This window comes from Drosophila persimilis, unplaced genomic scaffold, assembly GCF_003286085.1.
Source record: "Drosophila persimilis strain 14011-0111.01,24,50 unplaced genomic scaffold, DperRS2 tig00000579-arrow-pilon, whole genome shotgun sequence".
Classification (NCBI taxonomy): Eukaryota; Metazoa; Arthropoda; class Insecta; order Diptera; family Drosophilidae; genus Drosophila; species Drosophila persimilis.
Genome location: NW_020825322.1, coordinates 1,944,785 through 1,962,516, shown reverse-complemented (window position 1 = coordinate 1,962,516; position 17,732 = coordinate 1,944,785). Strand labels below are relative to the sequence as shown.

At 43.0% G+C, this 17,732-nt stretch overlaps 3 protein-coding genes across 5 annotated transcripts; 2 read left to right on the top strand and 1 right to left on the bottom strand.

Annotated features, from left to right (window-relative positions):
• The first annotated feature begins 707 nt into the window (after positions 1-707).
• Positions 708-3,135, top strand: LOC6598543 (serine/threonine-protein phosphatase 2B catalytic subunit 2). The gene has a single exon (XM_002023703.2). The coding sequence runs from the start codon at positions 1,228-1,230 to the stop codon at positions 3,034-3,036; it is 1,809 nt and encodes a 602-aa protein (XP_002023739.1). The 5' UTR covers positions 708-1,227; the 3' UTR covers positions 3,037-3,135.
• A 4,527-nt stretch (positions 3,136-7,662) lies between these two features.
• Positions 7,663-13,491, top strand: LOC113566133 (actin-related protein 2). Of its 3 annotated transcripts, none has more exons than XM_026990423.1 (8): positions 7,663-7,783; positions 7,987-8,154; positions 8,747-8,857; positions 10,079-10,093; positions 11,219-11,434; positions 11,497-11,706; positions 11,772-12,200; positions 12,259-13,491. In XM_026990423.1, the coding sequence occupies exons 2-8, from the start codon at positions 8,107-8,109 to the stop codon at positions 12,427-12,429; spliced, it is 1,200 nt and encodes a 399-aa protein (XP_026846224.1). In that variant the 5' UTR covers positions 7,663-7,783; positions 7,987-8,106; the 3' UTR covers positions 12,430-13,491. The 3 variants fall into 3 exon arrangements, with proteins under 3 accessions (XP_026846224.1, XP_026846226.1, XP_026846225.1); XM_026990424.1 differs by having other exon boundaries at positions 7,743-7,792; XM_026990425.1 differs by lacking the exon at positions 10,079-10,093 and having other exon boundaries at positions 7,664-7,783.
• A 2,497-nt stretch (positions 13,492-15,988) lies between these two features.
• Positions 15,989-16,740, bottom strand: LOC6598544 (proteasome subunit beta type-3). Its single transcript, XM_002023704.2, has 2 exons — positions 16,546-16,740; positions 15,989-16,486 (listed from the first exon to the last, which is right to left on the bottom strand). Exons 1-2 carry the CDS (start codon positions 16,709-16,711, stop codon positions 16,056-16,058), a joined length of 597 nt encoding a protein of 198 aa, XP_002023740.1. The 5' UTR covers positions 16,712-16,740; the 3' UTR covers positions 15,989-16,055.
• Between the last annotated feature and the right edge of the window lie 992 nt (positions 16,741-17,732).

Below are 17,732 nucleotides of genomic sequence, written 5' to 3'. Positions count from 1 at the left end.
TCAAAAATGTCTTAGTTAGCCAAGAATAAAAGCAAGTAGTTAAAATAATCCAGTCAAGTAGAAAAATGATTCATTAATTGGATATAATTGTGTGGGCATGGCTAAATGTTCTATCTAGCTTATAATACTTGACGGAACCTCAAAATTAGGCAATATGATTTCCCATCCTTGACGGTGAACGATTAACCTATTATAAGCCAAGGGGGCATTTCAATTTTCCACCGAAATCATTGAAAATTGATGATATGGGGTGTTTTTTTGAAGTTCAAAGGAAAAATGGCATGGATCTGCAAGAAGAATTTACAATCGTTAATATGTTTAGCCATTTACCTGAAGTAGTTGAACTATTTAAATAGAGGGGGCTGAAGTGGGCTAAGTTCGTTTTTTTTATCATAACGAGACGCTATATTGTTGTTGAGGAACCAAAATTGAGGCAAAAATAATGAAAGTCAAGTATTTCAAATAAACCAGTCAAGTAGAAAAATGATTCATTAATCGGATAAAAATATGTGGGCAGCACTGAGAGATCTATCTAGCTAGCAATATTCCACGGAATATCAAAAACGAGGAAACTTGAATTCGTCAGTATATTTACGGTATATCTTTAAAATCAGACGGTATATTTCGGTATATTGCCGAGGGCGGACGGCAGTTTTAACGATAAATCCGCGGTCACACTGCTAGCGAGAGAGAAATTACGACGTCTGCAGGGTCAAGACGAAGCGAAAATACACAAAATACTAAGTGAATATGATTGTTGTTGAGTAAAAACAGCGCATAACGAACACGGCCAGTGGCAGCAACAACAACGAAACTGTTAATTTGCTTAAATCAAAGCTGGAAGGCGATAAAGCGGCTAAGCTCCAACAACAGCAGCAGCAGCAGTAAAAGCAGCGCAGCAACAAAAGCAACAACAACAGCAGCAGCGCAGCAGTAAAAAGTGCCAGTGTGTGTGGGTTGTTTTGTATGTGTATGTGTGTTCGTGGAAATTGAGCCAGGAGGTGGAACAGGGACAGGAATAGTCACACAGGAACAGGAACCAGAGGAACGCCAACGCGAACTCAAACGAAACGGGAACGGTTAGAGAGAGAAAGAAAGAGTGTGTGAGTGCAAGGGAGTGTGAGTGGGTGAGAGAGAGAGAGAGAGTGAGAGGATTTGGAGTCGGAGAACGCAGTCAAGTGGAGAGAGCTCCAATCCAGAGGAGCAGCTCCAACTCCAGCATCAGCCATGTCTTCGAATAATCAATCAAGCGACAGCCAAGTGGCAACAAGTGCCAGCCAGCAGCGAGCCAGCAACGCCTCCACCGCTGATGCTACAGACGCCAACAGCTCCTCCGCCGCTGCGGCTGGTGACGTTGGCTCTTCCACTGTTGCTGGCAATGCCGCCACCTCTGCGGCCGCTGCCACTTCCTCCTCCTCCCAGGCCAGTGCCAACGCCAACGCTGACGCCAACGCCAACGCTAGCAACTCGAACGCCGCGGACCACGACGGTAGCCCTACAAAGCAGGGCAAGCCCCATGGCGGCCATACGGCGATCAACACCAAAGAGCGTGTAGTGGACAGTGTCCCCTTTCCACCCAGCCACAAGCTGACGCTGGCCGAGGTCTTCGATCCGCGCACGGGCAAACCCAATCACGACGTCCTGAAGCAGCACTTTGTGTTGGAGGGGCGCATCGAGGAGGCGCCCGCCCTTAAGATCATCCAGGACGGAGCCGCGCTGCTGCGCCAGGAGAAAACCATGATCGACATCGAGGCGCCGGTGACGGTCTGTGGGGACATACACGGCCAGTTCTACGATCTCATGAAGCTGTTCGAGGTGGGCGGTTCGCCGGCCACCACAAAGTATCTCTTCCTGGGCGACTATGTGGACCGAGGCTACTTCAGCATCGAGTGCGTGCTGTATCTGTGGTCGCTGAAGATCACCTATCCGCAGACGCTGTTCCTGTTGCGCGGCAACCACGAGTGCCGGCACCTGACCGAGTACTTCACCTTCAAGCAGGAGTGCAAGATCAAGTACTCGGAGCGCGTGTACGACGCGTGCATGGACGCGTTCGACTGCCTGCCGCTGGCGGCGCTAATGAACCAACAGTTCCTGTGCGTGCACGGCGGCCTGTCGCCGGAGATACACGAGCTGGAGGACATACGGCGGCTCGACCGCTTCAAGGAGCCACCCGCCTTCGGCCCCATGTGCGACCTGCTGTGGTCCGATCCGCTGGAGGACTTCGGGAACGAGAAGAACTCGGACTTCTACACGCACAACTCGGTGCGGGGCTGTTCGTACTTCTACAGCTATGCCGCCTGCTGCGACTTCCTGCAGAACAACAATCTGCTGTCGATCATCCGGGCGCACGAGGCGCAGGACGCCGGCTACCGCATGTACCGCAAGAGCCAGACCACCGGTTTCCCCTCGCTGATCACCATCTTCTCGGCGCCCAACTATCTCGATGTGTACAACAACAAGGCGGCGGTGCTGAAGTACGAGAACAACGTGATGAACATCCGGCAGTTCAACTGCTCGCCGCACCCCTACTGGCTTCCCAACTTCATGGACGTGTTCACCTGGTCGCTGCCCTTCGTGGGCGAGAAGGTCACCGAGATGCTGGTGAACGTGCTGAACATCTGCTCCGACGACGAGCTGATGACCGAGGAGAGCGAGGAGCCGCTCTCGGACGACGAGGCGGCGGCGCGCAAGGAGGTCATACGCAACAAGATCCGGGCCATTGGCAAGATGGCGCGCGTCTTCTCCGTGCTGCGCGAGGAGTCCGAGAGTGTCCTCCAGCTGAAGGGCCTGACGCCGACGGGCGCCCTGCCCCTCGGCGCCCTCTCCGGTGGCAAGCAGTCGCTCAAGAATGCCATGCAGGGCTTCTCGCCCAACCACAAGATTACCTCGTTCGCGGAGGCCAAGGGCCTCGATGCCGTCAACGAGCGGATGCCGCCCCGTCGCGACCAGCCTCCTACGCCCAGCGAGGACCCGCACCATCCACAGCCGTCACATCACAGTCAAGGCAACAGCAACAACGGTGCGGCGCATGGGTAAGCGGCAAGCCGCAGATCGGATCGACTGTGCAGGCAGGCGGTACGGCAGTGGTACGGAGTGGAGTGGAATGGAGTACAGTGGAGTGGAGCAGAGCAGAGTGGAGTGGAGTGGAGATAGAGGCAGTGACAGTGGCAGTGTGGATGGACCTTTATTTAGTAAAGTGTCAACGATTTGTCGTTTTAGCTAAACATCAAACTGTAATCGAGCTGTAACTGAACCTCAAGCATGGCCCGAAGCAGAAACGGAAAAACACCAACAAACAACAACAAAGATGATCCTTAATTAAGCTTAAAGTGTGGCAGAACAGCAACTTAAACAAACCAACAAAAAACCACCCAGTTCTATATCTAAGTATAAATGTATGTAACAGCTCCAGCTCCGACTTTCGACCACTTCCACGACCACTACTGGATGCACGCAGCATGCAGCGTGCGGCATTCAGCGGCAGCCGACAAATTTGTTTTAGCACAGGCGCGCATCGCGGCGCATATTGGATATTAGAATTATGTGTTGCATACTTTGGCGGGCCGGCCGCAAGAATTCCTTTTCTCAAGAAAACCCCAACCCCAGAAAACCCAGAAACCCCCCATAATTCTTAGCTTAAGTTGTAATGTATAAAAAAAGAAGCGAAACCCGAATGGGAGAAAAACCTTGAATGAAAAATGAACAAAACACACACATAAAAAGAACAAAACAAAAAAAAAAAGAAACTAAAACTAAAACTAAATAGAAGAAAAAAATGATGGTAAAAATCCAGCGCTAATCTGTTAAAAACATTTAGCAGCGCCAAAAAGAAGCGAGCATATACATATGGAATATATAAATATATATTTAAATATCGATCTATAACTAAACAAATATGAAGATGAAAACATGAATATTGAATATGAACAAAAACAAAAACAAAACAACAACATACTTTTGTGCAATCCTTGTCTTGTAATCCTTAACATAAACTTGAAAAGCATGAAAATGATTGAAGAGAAGAGAAGAGAAGAGAAGAGAAGAGAAGAGAAGGGAGAAACCAGTTTGCAATATGTGCCGCAATAGTCCATAAATGTTCCTTATACGAATTAAACTTGAAAAACAAAACAAAACAAAAGGAGAGTTTACCTTTTTTTTATATGTATGTATACATATACTATATATATATTTATATATGTATATACTATATGTATATTTATAATATATTAATTAATACATGCATATATCTGTATAATTGTTGCTTAATATAACTTTCGAATTAAATCTGTTACATATTCGATGTACTATCTGTGTGTATGATGGACGCGTGTGTGGCGGCTGTATGGTTTATTGCGTTTTATCAACCGAAAACCCGAATCGAATCGAGTCCTGATTATCATTATGTAAAGAGTAAAGAGCAAGAGTTTAGCTAATTAATTAATGAATATGATGCATTTTAAATGATTGATTGATTGATTGATTCGGAACACACACAAAGACACCGACGCCCACACCAACACCCACAAAGCGGAAACAAAACGTTTCCCATTTAACTAGCAAATCAGATATTTAAATAATAATTACTTAATAGAAATGTAATTGATGATATAAATATCCCCCCCTCGTGTACATTCAACTAACTACTCTTAGAACACAATTATTTCTGTTGGAACACACCCACACACGCCAGAGAGGAGTACACCTTTCGGTTTATTCTCAAGGTTATTATTTTCGATTTATTTTTGCTTTGATTTCCACCCACAGACACACACACACACACTCACACAAACATTAACGATGCAAGTCTTTGAGATAGAGTTTCCAATTAAGTAAAAATGTAGCTAATTAAGTATGTATATTGTATAAGGCATGGAACGCTGTGGAACAGGCGTTTCAATTCAATTCAAGAGATGGCAATCAATTCCTTCTACTTCCACCCTTCCCGCCCCAATTCCTTAACTTAACATAGCCCCATTCTATGCAGCGTTCGCTTGTTCCGCGCGCAACGCGTTCGAATAGTGTTACAAGAGAGATATATAGTATTTATAGCCGACTTTCCAATGTCAAATCAAAATATAGACATATATATATATGAATATATACGCATTGTAATAGGGAGAATCACACAACAGATGCCTTCATCCAGCACCACAGCACACACAACCTGCACGCTCGCGGACTCCAGTTTCCAGTTTCCAGCTCCAGCTCCAGTTTCGCTTCGTTTCGACTCGAGCCCATTCCCCCCGCACGGCTGTACTTTGCTTATATTCTGCAAGACCACCATACAATACCTTCCTCACCCTTCAATTTAATATTAATATACAAGTACATACAGACATATATGAGGTGTATGGTATATGAGGAGTAACGATTGGATAAAACAATTAGTTTTTAGTGTAATATGCACACACACACACAAACACATAGACACGTGCGTACGTATCGTCAAGCTACCAAAAATTATTTCTATCGTAGTTAACAAAACAAATTCCAATTCCCGATTGGAGCGGAATAAAACTTAGCTTTTATAAAGGGGACATCTACCCAACTTATTGAGAGATGGCTACCACTTAAACAAATACAAATATACATATACATATATAATAGTGACACTATTTTTTTTGACTCAGCAACAGACACAAAATCACACACACACAACAGACAAGAAGAAGAATGAGGAAAGGACAAGAGAATAAACTAACTATATAAATATTAAAAATCGACAAAATGATGATGATATGAATGATGAACAAGAATAGAACAAGAATACTTATAGTTTAAGTTTCAGTATTTCCGTTTCCTCTATTGTTGTTGAAAACTGTTAAATCGCAAATGCATATTTAGTTAGTACGGAGGTAATTGAAACAGGGGGCTTCCCCTAGAAAACAAAAAACAGAAACCGAAACCAATGGCAATTTGAAATTGATTGATTCCACAAGTCAAGTATACAGAATGAGATAACACCAAAATAATATGGAGAAATACCAAATATGGTAAAGTATTATATGAAGCATAATGTCTAACTAAACGATCGATTTGCTTAGCTCTCCCCACACTCCCACTCACCCACTCAACCATTCCATAAGTAACGTAACGTAACTCTCGAATGAGATGAGTTTGAGGAGGCTCTGCTCTTTCGATATATGGCAAATACACGCCACTAAATAAATAATACATATTAACTTGCATATACATATAGTGAGAAATGGAAGATGTGGAAACGCAGATCTGTAGATTTTGATAATATATCAAGACCATACTAAATACTTTATGGATCCATTAATCGTTGAACACAAAGCATAAACCGAATCAAAAGAACACACACGTTACTGTTAAAGCGCGATCTGGATCGGCGATAGTGGCGTGTGGCGTGCGTGGCCCGAGATGTAGATGCAATCCAGAACAGAAGATGTGCATGGTACTTACATACATATATAAGACATTTCGCCTCTTAAAGCAATTATAAAGATAACAAATGAGTAATGTTTATTATATTATTAAATTATATATACATATACATATTATATAAACAAAATAAAATAAATCAGCAGCAAAATTTCCATTTTATGGCTGTTTTTTTCTCTCATTGTCCTGGTAAATAAATTGTTGGCTATTTTTTTGGGATATATTAACGGAATTTTATAAATTTAGAAAAAATCCGTAAAAATTTGTATGTTGTCTAACATTTTTAAGCAAAAAAAAAGATTCGATAGATTAATCGATTTTTTATAATATTGGCATATCTTTAATAGAGTACTTTCAAAACAAATTAATTCAATTAATTCTGTTACTGCACAGGGGTGAAATAGCAACAGAGACACCTGACGATGAAATCTATCAAGTGTGATGTAGATAAATATCCCAATGAAAAGAATATATTTTTCAAAATAATTTATCGAACTGGTATCGGAGCTAATACTGAAAACTAAACACCGCACTATTCTAATGGGCCTGTGTAATAAATACATACGTATATAAATAGGCATAACTGATATATAGACTATTGCTGTCCAGAAAATACTTAATGCGTGCTTCCCTGCATCATTTATTCCACTGGATTGTATTGTTCACTCATTCACTTTTAAGGCTAGGCGCGCAGCTCCGCTATGCAGTCGATAGTATCGATAGCCGTTTGACGGGACTTTCTCTTCTTTTGTGGGATTAAGTTTCTTTTTTTCATAGGTATATTTACGGTATATATTGGTATATTTTGTCAATTTCATCAATCTAATTTTTGAAAGGTATATTTAAGAAGAAAGGGTATAGAATTTTGCTCAAAAATCGTACTAACGCGTATCATTTATTTCAATAGATTCCATTTAAATCTTTTTCGTCATTCAATTTCAAACAATTTCCATTTGGCGCTTGAGTTTGGTGGTACTTTTTTGGGATTTCCTCTGATGCGATTTTTACTCGCCACAATGTCCCTACATTCCCTACTCACTAACGTTTTCTTACGTCTTTTCTTGCTGGCAACATTCAATATGCATTGGCCAGGCTCATGTGCCGAGAAATCGAGCAGCGTAGAAAATAAAATTAGACGGTATATTTTGGTATATTTCTGAGGGTCGGACGGTATATTTTATCGATAAGTCCGCGGTCACACTGGTGTGTGTGCGTGTGCCGTGTTTTTGTACCGCCGCAAAAAAAAAAAAAATCGAAATTATAATCAACCTAGATGCTCTGTAACCACTTACCATTTGGAAATTGATTAGTTGCGCCTACATTATGCTGAAGTATTACCAATCATAGAACAAAGCAATTTTCGAACATCAGAAACACGGTAAAAAGGGTAAAAGCAAATTCTCGCGCCAGGTTGCCTATCCCTGTGTGGGTGTGTGTATTAATGAAGTGTGATTGTGTGCTCGGTGTGTGGGAAAGTAAAGTGTATGATTAAGTGCAGTCGCTGGGCGGCCGCAATAACCATTCAACAGTCAACAGGAAACGCCATCGCTCATCCCGCTTCTTTTTCTCGTTGCAAAACAGAGTCTTCCCCAACATTCGGTGATACTCAACGCAGAGCAAACCAGAGCAGCAGCCACACATCATTAGCAGCAGGAGAAGCAGCCGCGGACAGTTTCCAGTTCCAGTTGGTGCCCCAAAAAAATGGATAGCAAGGGACGCAATGTCATTGTCTGTGATAACGGCACAGGGGTAAGATATCCGTTTTCTTATTCAATTATTAACCCGATTTCCCCCTGCGACCACTGTGACATACATTTCTGGATCGGCTCCGACGCCGCCGCCGCTGCCGCAGCAGCAGAATATTCTTGTAGGTTAAGCAGTGCTTCTATGGAACTGCTTGACTGGCTCGGGCGTTGACGTTGGGGTCGGCGCGACGCTGCGGGAGTGCAGTATTGATGCAGTGATTTACTATGTGTTGGAAGAGGTCGCTGCCTCTGCTTCTCCATCTCGTGCTGCGCTGCACCCGCTTTAGTCATTGTTACCGCTGACCGTCGTCAGTATTACTCATCGGACTCAAATGTTACGCATACCCTGACACACCACACACTACATACTCATACACAAACAAAACACGCCCAAACTGCCGAATGATCGGCGGCGGCGGCTATGGACGCCTGTGGTATTTTGTGTTCAATCTTATGTCTTATCGCGCAAAAGATAACCGTGGTAACGGTTCCACACCGAACCGATAAACAAAAGCAGCTGGCGGCATGAATGCAAACAAAAAACGGCTCTCTAACACTTTTTTTCTCTCTCTCTCCCTCTACCTTTGTGATTGCAGTTTGTGAAGTGCGGCTATGCCGGCAGCAATTTCCCCGCCTACATTTTCCCCTCGATGGTGGGGCGACCAATTATCCGGGCGGTGAACAAAATCGGTGACATCGAAGTGAAGGTATGACCAGCGTAATATCCGATTTCCCCCAACCATCTTTAAAAAAAAAGGGAAAAAGAATTTATACATAACAACAAGTAGCACGGGAAAGGAAGAGAAACACAACACCATATTCCTACCTACATACATATACATAAAAAAATACACTCCAGTATCAGCACCTATCATCTCTCTTTACCCGTAGGTGGGAGTGATATATGGCCAAAGACTACTTACCAAACTATCTACCAGTAATCAGCTGCAAATCGATATTAACTGATTAATAGGCATTACCTTCTAATGGTTACTGGTAGCTAGCTTGGTAACTAATTACAAGTAACAGAATTAAGGCCTCTAAGACAGTGTAACTACAGGGTATGGTACTGGAGTGTATGGTACACAGGCTCATCTTCCACACACACACACACACACAAAAACACACACCATATAGTTTGGTAATTTCTTTCTATATAACTTATTCAAGAACTAGTTGAACGGCAAGAACAAAATTAGCGCCTAGAAATTCACATTCCATTTTCACTTCCCCCCCCACACACAGACACCCTCCTCTCTCTCACTGTCTCTCTGTCTCATCTGATTATGTTAGCTGAAACAAATTGTTCTATTCTATCTATTTAGTGTGGCATAGTTACATATACTCGTTATGATTTACTACATACCCATGCATACTCCACTCCACTTCACTTCACTTCACAGTTTTCCTTTCTGCCATCATATGATCTCATTGCATTTTGTCTTGAGTTGCATTCCCCCTTGGGGGGCTTCCATTTGGTCTTGGTTTCAATGGTGTGGGGTGCTATCTGTTATACACGCATAAATGGCATACAAATACAGAGTCCTGGCTGTTGGGGGCATAGTATAATAACTAAGTTTCGCTTTCGGCTTTTGGGTTTAGGCCGGGGCTTAGCACTTAAGATGGGGACCAGACCAGACCAGATCAGACCACACAAAGCCCGTCAGCTTTTTTCTAGTGCATTTTCTTATCTGATACCACCACCTATACTATATCCTACTATATACAATAGATCTTTCCTAGCATTTGCTGGTTTTTAAGTTTAGGCAAAAAAAAAACAAGCAAAACAATATTGCAAAAAAAAACCAAACACTATATAAAAAAAAAAACCAACAAACAAACGAATCGTTCTCTTCATTTTTAATATTCTTATACCATTTTCTGTTCTTTTTTTTACATATTTTTTTGAAAATACAAATATTTTGCAGGATTTACATGTCGATGTAAGTCAAGTTTTTATAGTTTACAAAAAAAAAAAAAAAAAACCAAAACAATCCCCCCTACTTAATTCCAAATGTTAAAAGTAATTCACACAACAAAAAAACAAAAGCAAAACAAACCCAAAATCGATTTTAATTCGGAAAAAGGTTAAATAATAAAAATTTTTAATATACACACACACGCACACGTACACGTACACAAAAATACACGCTTATAAAGATATGCGAAGATTTTGAAATTTGATGACCCATTCCTGTTGAAACAACGCACCTAGGATAATAACATAAATACGTGTTTATTGTTCCATACTATACTTTTTCACTAGTTGTTTGTATTTGAATATTTTCCCCGAAAACACATCTACAACCGAGCTTGATTTCGAATCAATCATATACATAAATATATACTCAATTCGAGGCGTGATCCATTGAAAAAAATCTACATTTCAAACAAACAAAAGTAACTAAAAAAAAAAAATAAAACAAAAACCAAATTAAATTTAAATCGAAATTTTTGTTATTCAACATTTTTCTCTATGGGTTTTCACACCACAAAAAAACAAAAAAAAAAAAAAACGATTTTGTTTATCCGCTTTTCTAGTACTCATTGTTTTTGTTATTGTTGTATGTACATTAATTTCTTTAGTTTAGTGCTAGCTGTTCCCGTTGTAATTGTTTCCTAATTCCTAGTTAATTGTTAATTGTTAACTGTTTGATGCATGACTTGTGGCTAAGCTGAAGTTCTTTTGGCTTAAGTAGTAATGACCAGGACATTCCAGAATGCCAAATCCCAATTTGACAGCTGAAACTCAATTGAAAAAGTTTCAGGAATGCGCGCATGCACTCGATGCTTTTTATTTTTGTTACTTATTGCACGTTGCTCTGCTCGTTAATTGTTTTTGCTTAGTTTAGATTTGTTAAATATAGCTTTGGATTAGCTACAGGCACCCTTACCCCCCATTTGGTTCTGTTCTTGTCTGTAGCTCTCGCTACCCCACGACCCTTCTCCCTTCACCCTTTCCCCTTTCCTCTCAACCTTCAACCGCTCCTAGTCCCAGATTGTCGAGAGAAATGTGTGATAGCCACTAACGATGCAAAAAATGTGCAAAAAACTAAAAAACCTTTCAGGATCTGATGGTCGGCGATGAGGCCTCACAGCTGCGATCATTACTGGAGGTCTCCTATCCGATGGAGAACGGCGTGGTCCGGAACTGGGACGACATGTGTCATGTGTGGGACTATACGTTCGGGCCCAAGAAGATGGACATTGATCCGACAAACACAAAGATACTGCTGACAGAGCCACCCATGAATCCCACAAAGAATCGGGAGAAAATGATTGAGGTAGATCGTTTGTTGCGTTTGTGTCCCTCGATCCGTTTTATCTTTTTCTCTTTGCTGTTCAGGTGATGTTCGAGAAGTACGGCTTTGATTCCACATACATTGCCATTCAGGCGGTGCTTACGCTGTACGCCCAGGGCCTGATATCGGGCGTTGTTGTCGATTCCGGTGATGGGGTTACGCACATTTGTCCTGTCTATGAGGAGTTTGCCCTGCCACATTTGACGCGTCGATTGGATATTGCTGGACGTGATATCACCCGCTATCTGATTAAGGTGCGTGCTTTTGAGATTGCCACGCGTCGTCAGGCACATACTATATGATTGAAAATCTTTTGCAGTTACTTTTACTTCGTGGATACGCCTTCAATCATTCCGCTGACTTCGAAACAGTTCGAATAATGAAAGAGAAGCTCTGCTACATCGGGTACGACATCGAGATGGAGCAGCGTCTGGCCCTGGAGACCACGGTGCTGGTCGAGTCCTATACGTTACCCGATGGTCGGGTGATCAAGGTGGGGGGCGAAAGATTCGAGGCCCCCGAAGCCCTATTCCAACCGCATTTAATCAATGTCGAGGGCGCCGGCATTGCGGAGCTGGTCTTCAATACGATCCAAGCGGCGGACATCGACATACGGCCAGAGCTTTACAAGCATATAGTCTTGTCTGGTGGTTCCACCATGTATCCGGGCCTGCCCAGTCGATTGGAGCGCGAGATCAAGCAATTGTATCTGGAGCGAGTGCTGAAGAACGATACGGAAAAGTTGGCGGTATGGACTGAGTTCATTATTCACATTTTTGGAGACTCAATAGTTTTTTGTCTTATAGAAATTTAAAATACGCATTGAGGATCCACCGAGACGGAAGGATATGGTCTTCATTGGCGGCGCCGTTTTGGCGGAGGTGACGAAGGATCGGGACGGCTTTTGGATGTCCAAGCAAGAGTATCAGGAACAGGGTCTCAAAGTATTGCAAAAACTGCAAAAGATCAGTAACTAGGAGCAGGATTCTGGTTGAGATTGGGATTGAGAGATGACGAGGATGAACAAGTGTAGCCTTAGTTTTGATATTTTCTTTCGGCTTTCGGAGTGGAAGTAGGAGACCTCAACCCGATAGAAACGAAGGGAAATGCCTGACAATGTGCTATGTAAGACGTGTGTGTGAATGTGCTTTTTTCCCCCCGTGTGATTGAATGTTCCGTCTACATGTGGCTCCCTGCGAGCTTCTATGTAACGCTTAAAGTGTAACCCCACTGCCGCCTTCTTTGTGTCAACTTGAAATATTATATGTTTACTGATTATCTGATTATAATTATGTGATTAATTACCACGTAACACCACCACCACAACCCCTCGTTCTTTATTTTTCCCACAATGTATATCCCCTGGCATAAAGTGTATTGATATTTTTTTAAACGAAACTGTTTCATTTCGCGAGTATTTTGAATTAAGTATTACGAAAATACACTAGCAGCGATTCCAAATCGCGTCAAGTAGAAGGAGAAGGACAGCATAAAAAGACAAAAACAGAGAGACAGAGATAGAGATAGAGAGAGCGACAGCTGCACAATTAAGAAAGAGACGGGAAGTATTTGCATAAGTTCATTTTTGTTCTTTTGTTTTCCAAAATTTAACAAAAATTAATTAAATGTGAATGAAAAATATAGTTATACGAGTACGCATTGATTGGCCCCACAAAAAAAAAAATACTATTTTTAATGCAGACTCAAGAATCCAAAATTTAATACAATATATATCAGCTATTTAGTAGTATCAGAGAAAAGTCAGAGATAAGGAGAGCAGAGTCCAAAGAGTGTTGCATTTTCATTCCCTCTTTTATTTGATACGACCCCTGATCCCCTTTCACAGCACTAGTTAGTTGCAATTTGATGATGATTATGATTGTCGATGGACACACGAACGAACACACGCCATATACCCACCCATTTCATGGGTACTCGTATATGTTCAGTGTGGAGTGTGGTATGCCAATTACGAGTATATGTATAAGTAAATGCAATACACAAATGAAAATATTAATTACATATGTACGTATGATGTATACTGTAGTCTAACGCTAAATCGTATATATAGAAAATGGTGGTGTTTTTTTTTACCAACTAAACAAACGAGAATCACAACAATAAAAGCAACAAATTGAAATCTGAATTGTTAATGGAGCACCCCTAAGTCCACTGATTCTGGAAAACCCCAACTGAAGCGGAAAAAGTTTTCACAGACAGGAGCTACACTTTCAGTTTCAGTCATCAACAACTTTTGATCCTATGAAATAATCAAGTAAATCTCTTTCTTTGTATCTCTAGTGGACTTGGCCGGCAATCGGCTGGTGGACTACGGCCAGGCCTAGCTCCGATGGAATCGAGCAGCTTCAGCTTAACAGGGACAGCCAGTAATTTGATGTCAGCTACAGCTACAACAGCTACAGCAACCTGCTGGCGGAACGGCACTCCGATGGCAGCGCAATCATCCCCTGTCCAGCGAGCTCGATGAGCGGATAGCCACATATGTGTCGGCGGCCCCGGCGTTGCTGATGCTCCTCAATCTGGGCACCGTGCTGGATCTCTCCGGCGTACGGAGCTCTACGGCTGACGGGTCTTGCGCTACATACGGGACATAGTGCAGCTCTGGGAATGCTCATAGCTGATCGTCAGGAAGCGACCATCTAGGGCAAATTTTCGCCGAACCACATTCGGAATCTGCTCCAGCTCCTGTATATGAAGGGCCATCATGTACATTTCGCGGCGAGGAAATGCAGTTCGCAATCATCACCTCATGTCCGACCAATGTATAGTAATTAAAGTACGGACTGGCACCTTTCCGGAGCTGCAATTGGAAAGCAAGTATAAGTTTCTCTTCAGGACAGACGAATTAAACTAACGAATTAGCAACTCAGAGACTCGGCGAATCCGCAGAAACGAATGCTTTAACCAGCAGAAAACTCCTTTGCGAGATATAACACATCTATATAATGTATGGTTGCGGTTGATACCAAAAACCGCGCTAAATCAAATATCGATTGGTACGAGCGGCATTTCTGAGCACTGCCTTTATTAGTGGCAAAAACTGCGTTTGGCAGCACTGTCCTTGGAAAGGGCGGTTAATTCAAATATTTGCCGTGTTCAAGCAATGCCTATAAATGTGTTTTTTATGATTTAATCCATTAATCTGTACAAACATACATTTACATATATACCAAAATTTGTAGATATGTTTTTCCTTCCAACGAAAAGCCATAAAATACATTTATGTTGGTGTTGCGGCGACTACGAATTGGAGCATTGGCCAGGCACACACAAACAACAAGCATACTGTAGAATTCATGCATACAAACATACAGAGAGACGTACATATCTACATTAGGGACACACGCACGCACATGCACGGCACTTGGTGAAAAGTACGCTGTGGCTGGGTGCATGATGGAATTATACAAGGTGGTGTATTGCGGCAACGCGTTATCCTTTCGGGGCTTCTCGGGGCAGAGAGATCTCTCCAGATCGCAAAACTAAACTGTCTCAACTTCTTCCCTTGAGTTAGACTTAAGCCTTTTAAGCACAAAGCTTAAGCAGCAGCACAGAGGAGCGATGAGTGAGTATAGCAGAACAAAACAAAACATCTTCTATATATGTACATTCTTTCTCTGTCTTCTCTCCCGCATCAAACATCAAACATGGCGTCGAATAAGGCCCGAAAATAAAGAGAAGAGGAATACACCACCTTGTATAATTTGTTCGTAGCTGGCTGCATGATGTCATCAATTACGACACATCAACGCACACACACAGTCACGCTCGCAACGACGTGCATTAGTGTTTGTGCAAATACACCATGTGTGTGTGTGTGGTGTGTGTGTGTGCATGGAGGGACGAAGATATAAAAATAAGTGCTACCTGTGCACATGCACATGCGATGGTGACGGCGTTCGTGCTGGTGTTGGCAGTTTGCAGTTGTGTTGGTTGCTGTGTGCGTGGTCAACTAACGGTTAACGCTTGTAACGCATTACCACGTCTCCACCGACCAGCCCATTCACCCACGGCAACGGCTACTCCATGGACAATGGGTTTTCGGTTATAAATACATTTTTCATAGGTGGCAAATGACATAACATGAGAGGAGGGTATGACACGGTGTGGGGTCGGTGGTGGGTTGGTGGGGTCAGCTAAATAGAGATAACTTTCCAAGGATAACTACCAGGAGGATAGCTATTCAAGGAACTAATGAAATGAGGAGATATAACTGTCCAGGGATAACCGCACTCAAGGACAGCATACATGAAGCAACTATTCACAAAGCCGAAGAAACGCGAGTGTAGAACTAAGAACTATGCAAAATTGGTCCAATTAAACATATACTTATCATATCATTGGCTATTTTATCGAAAAACTCTACTGAAACGTTTATTTTCAGAGATGCATACATTTCATTCCATTTCCTGCAAAGGCTATGCATTGTTGGAGCCGCAAGGATTGAACACCTACATATACGTAGTAGTTGGAACTATAGGAACCACACACATTCAATTTTGCAACATAGTGTATTCTTGTTTTATTGTTATTGTTATTGTTTAGGCACACACTCGCACACGCACGCATTGCACATTAAAAATTAATCTCTGGGCAGCACCACAACTTCCTCAGAAGTCTTGTGCAAAACGTAAATAGTGGCACCCCAGCAGTCGGCGCCCTTGAGATCGGAACCTCCCATGATGGAGTCGGATATCACAGCCAACAGACCGGACGGCTTCAGATCTGGTTTCCAGAGAGCCTTGCACATGGTACCAATTAAAGGGCACTTTCCGGATGCAGAAAAGTCCTCGGAGTTCAAGAGTTCTCCACTCCCATTCACACCGCAGATAAACGGCTCCACTGTGTCGGTGTTGAGTCCGGCTACAACGCTCTCGACTTGATAGGGCTTCAAACGGGGCTCTTTGAGGTAGTTTGAAAGATTTTTAGCATATATCTCCGGCGTTACATTGCCGAACATATTCTGACGTAGCAGCATACGATTGCGCACGCGAATAATATCTTGTTCGCATCCTGTAGCGGAAAGGGGCAAGGGTTCACTTGCGTAATTAAATCTTACGAATGCCACAAACCTGAGAGTGCCACATATATATACGGATGCACTTGGAACAAATTTCCGTAGTCAAAGTCGTAGTTTTCGCCATCATGAAGAATAATATGATCCGTAGCAATGGCCACGCATTCATTTCCGGCCATGGCCACAACACTGCCGCCCAGAATAGACGCGACGCTGCTCATCGTTGAAACGCTTATTTAAATCTAGTCTCTAATATTTTATATTATATTCCAACTGAAAATCACAATTACTAAATAAATCTCCTTCTACTGATGTACGTTTACAGGCCAGACTACTGTTTGAACTGTTTCTGTTTTGTTTTTCTTTTGAAGTTACTCAAATTTCTTTGAGCAACATGAAGGATCGATCTACAGGGGCTTAATCTGTCAAATTAAGTTTCATTTAATTAGAATGTCACAAAGCACAATGCTCAAGAGCCGCAGCATTCATCCAGCCATCCATCGGACAGCAGTCGTTGTGGCCAAAAAAATGCCTTCTCTACGGATGCGACCCATTGTTCTACCTATTCCCGGCACTGCCGCTCATTAAAGTGAACTTTGCGTACCGATTAAGTGATTTCAAGATTATATTAGCATTCAAAAGTACAATGGAGCATAGTCAAGAGGCCCCGCACCCCGTATAGCCCCTATCACCCCTCTAGCTCCACCGCCATCAGGCATCATATTGCACCCCAATCAGGGCCACAGTCAGAGTTCCATTGACCGTCTCGGCCTGCTGCTGCGCATTGCAGTTAACCCCGAAAGAAACAATGCAGCAGGCGGTGGGTTCTGGTGGGGACTGGCGGGTACTGGAGTTGTCAGCGGGGCTGTGGCTCGCAGGGAGTTGCAGGCAATGGCGGGGACTTCATTTTTTGTGCCCCACTTCGGGCCCGTGCCAAACAACTTTGCAGCCGAGAGCTGCAGCAGTCACCAATAAGCCAATTCCATTCCCAGTTGGGGGGGCTTTTTCATTGGCGCTTTTGCCAGTGCAAGTGCACTGGTTTTGGTGGCACACGGCCGGGAGGTAGGGGATGGGTCTTGTGTTGGGGGCTGGTGGTGTTTGGGTGGGGGGAGGGGAGATTTAGGGGATACCCCTAAAGCAAAGCATTTGGTTTCGTTTCGTGGCATTTGCGTGGCATTTGGATGATTTCTGCCTATTTCCTGGCCGCCAGCACTTCGCTCCGTGGCAGCCCCCTCCCCTCCT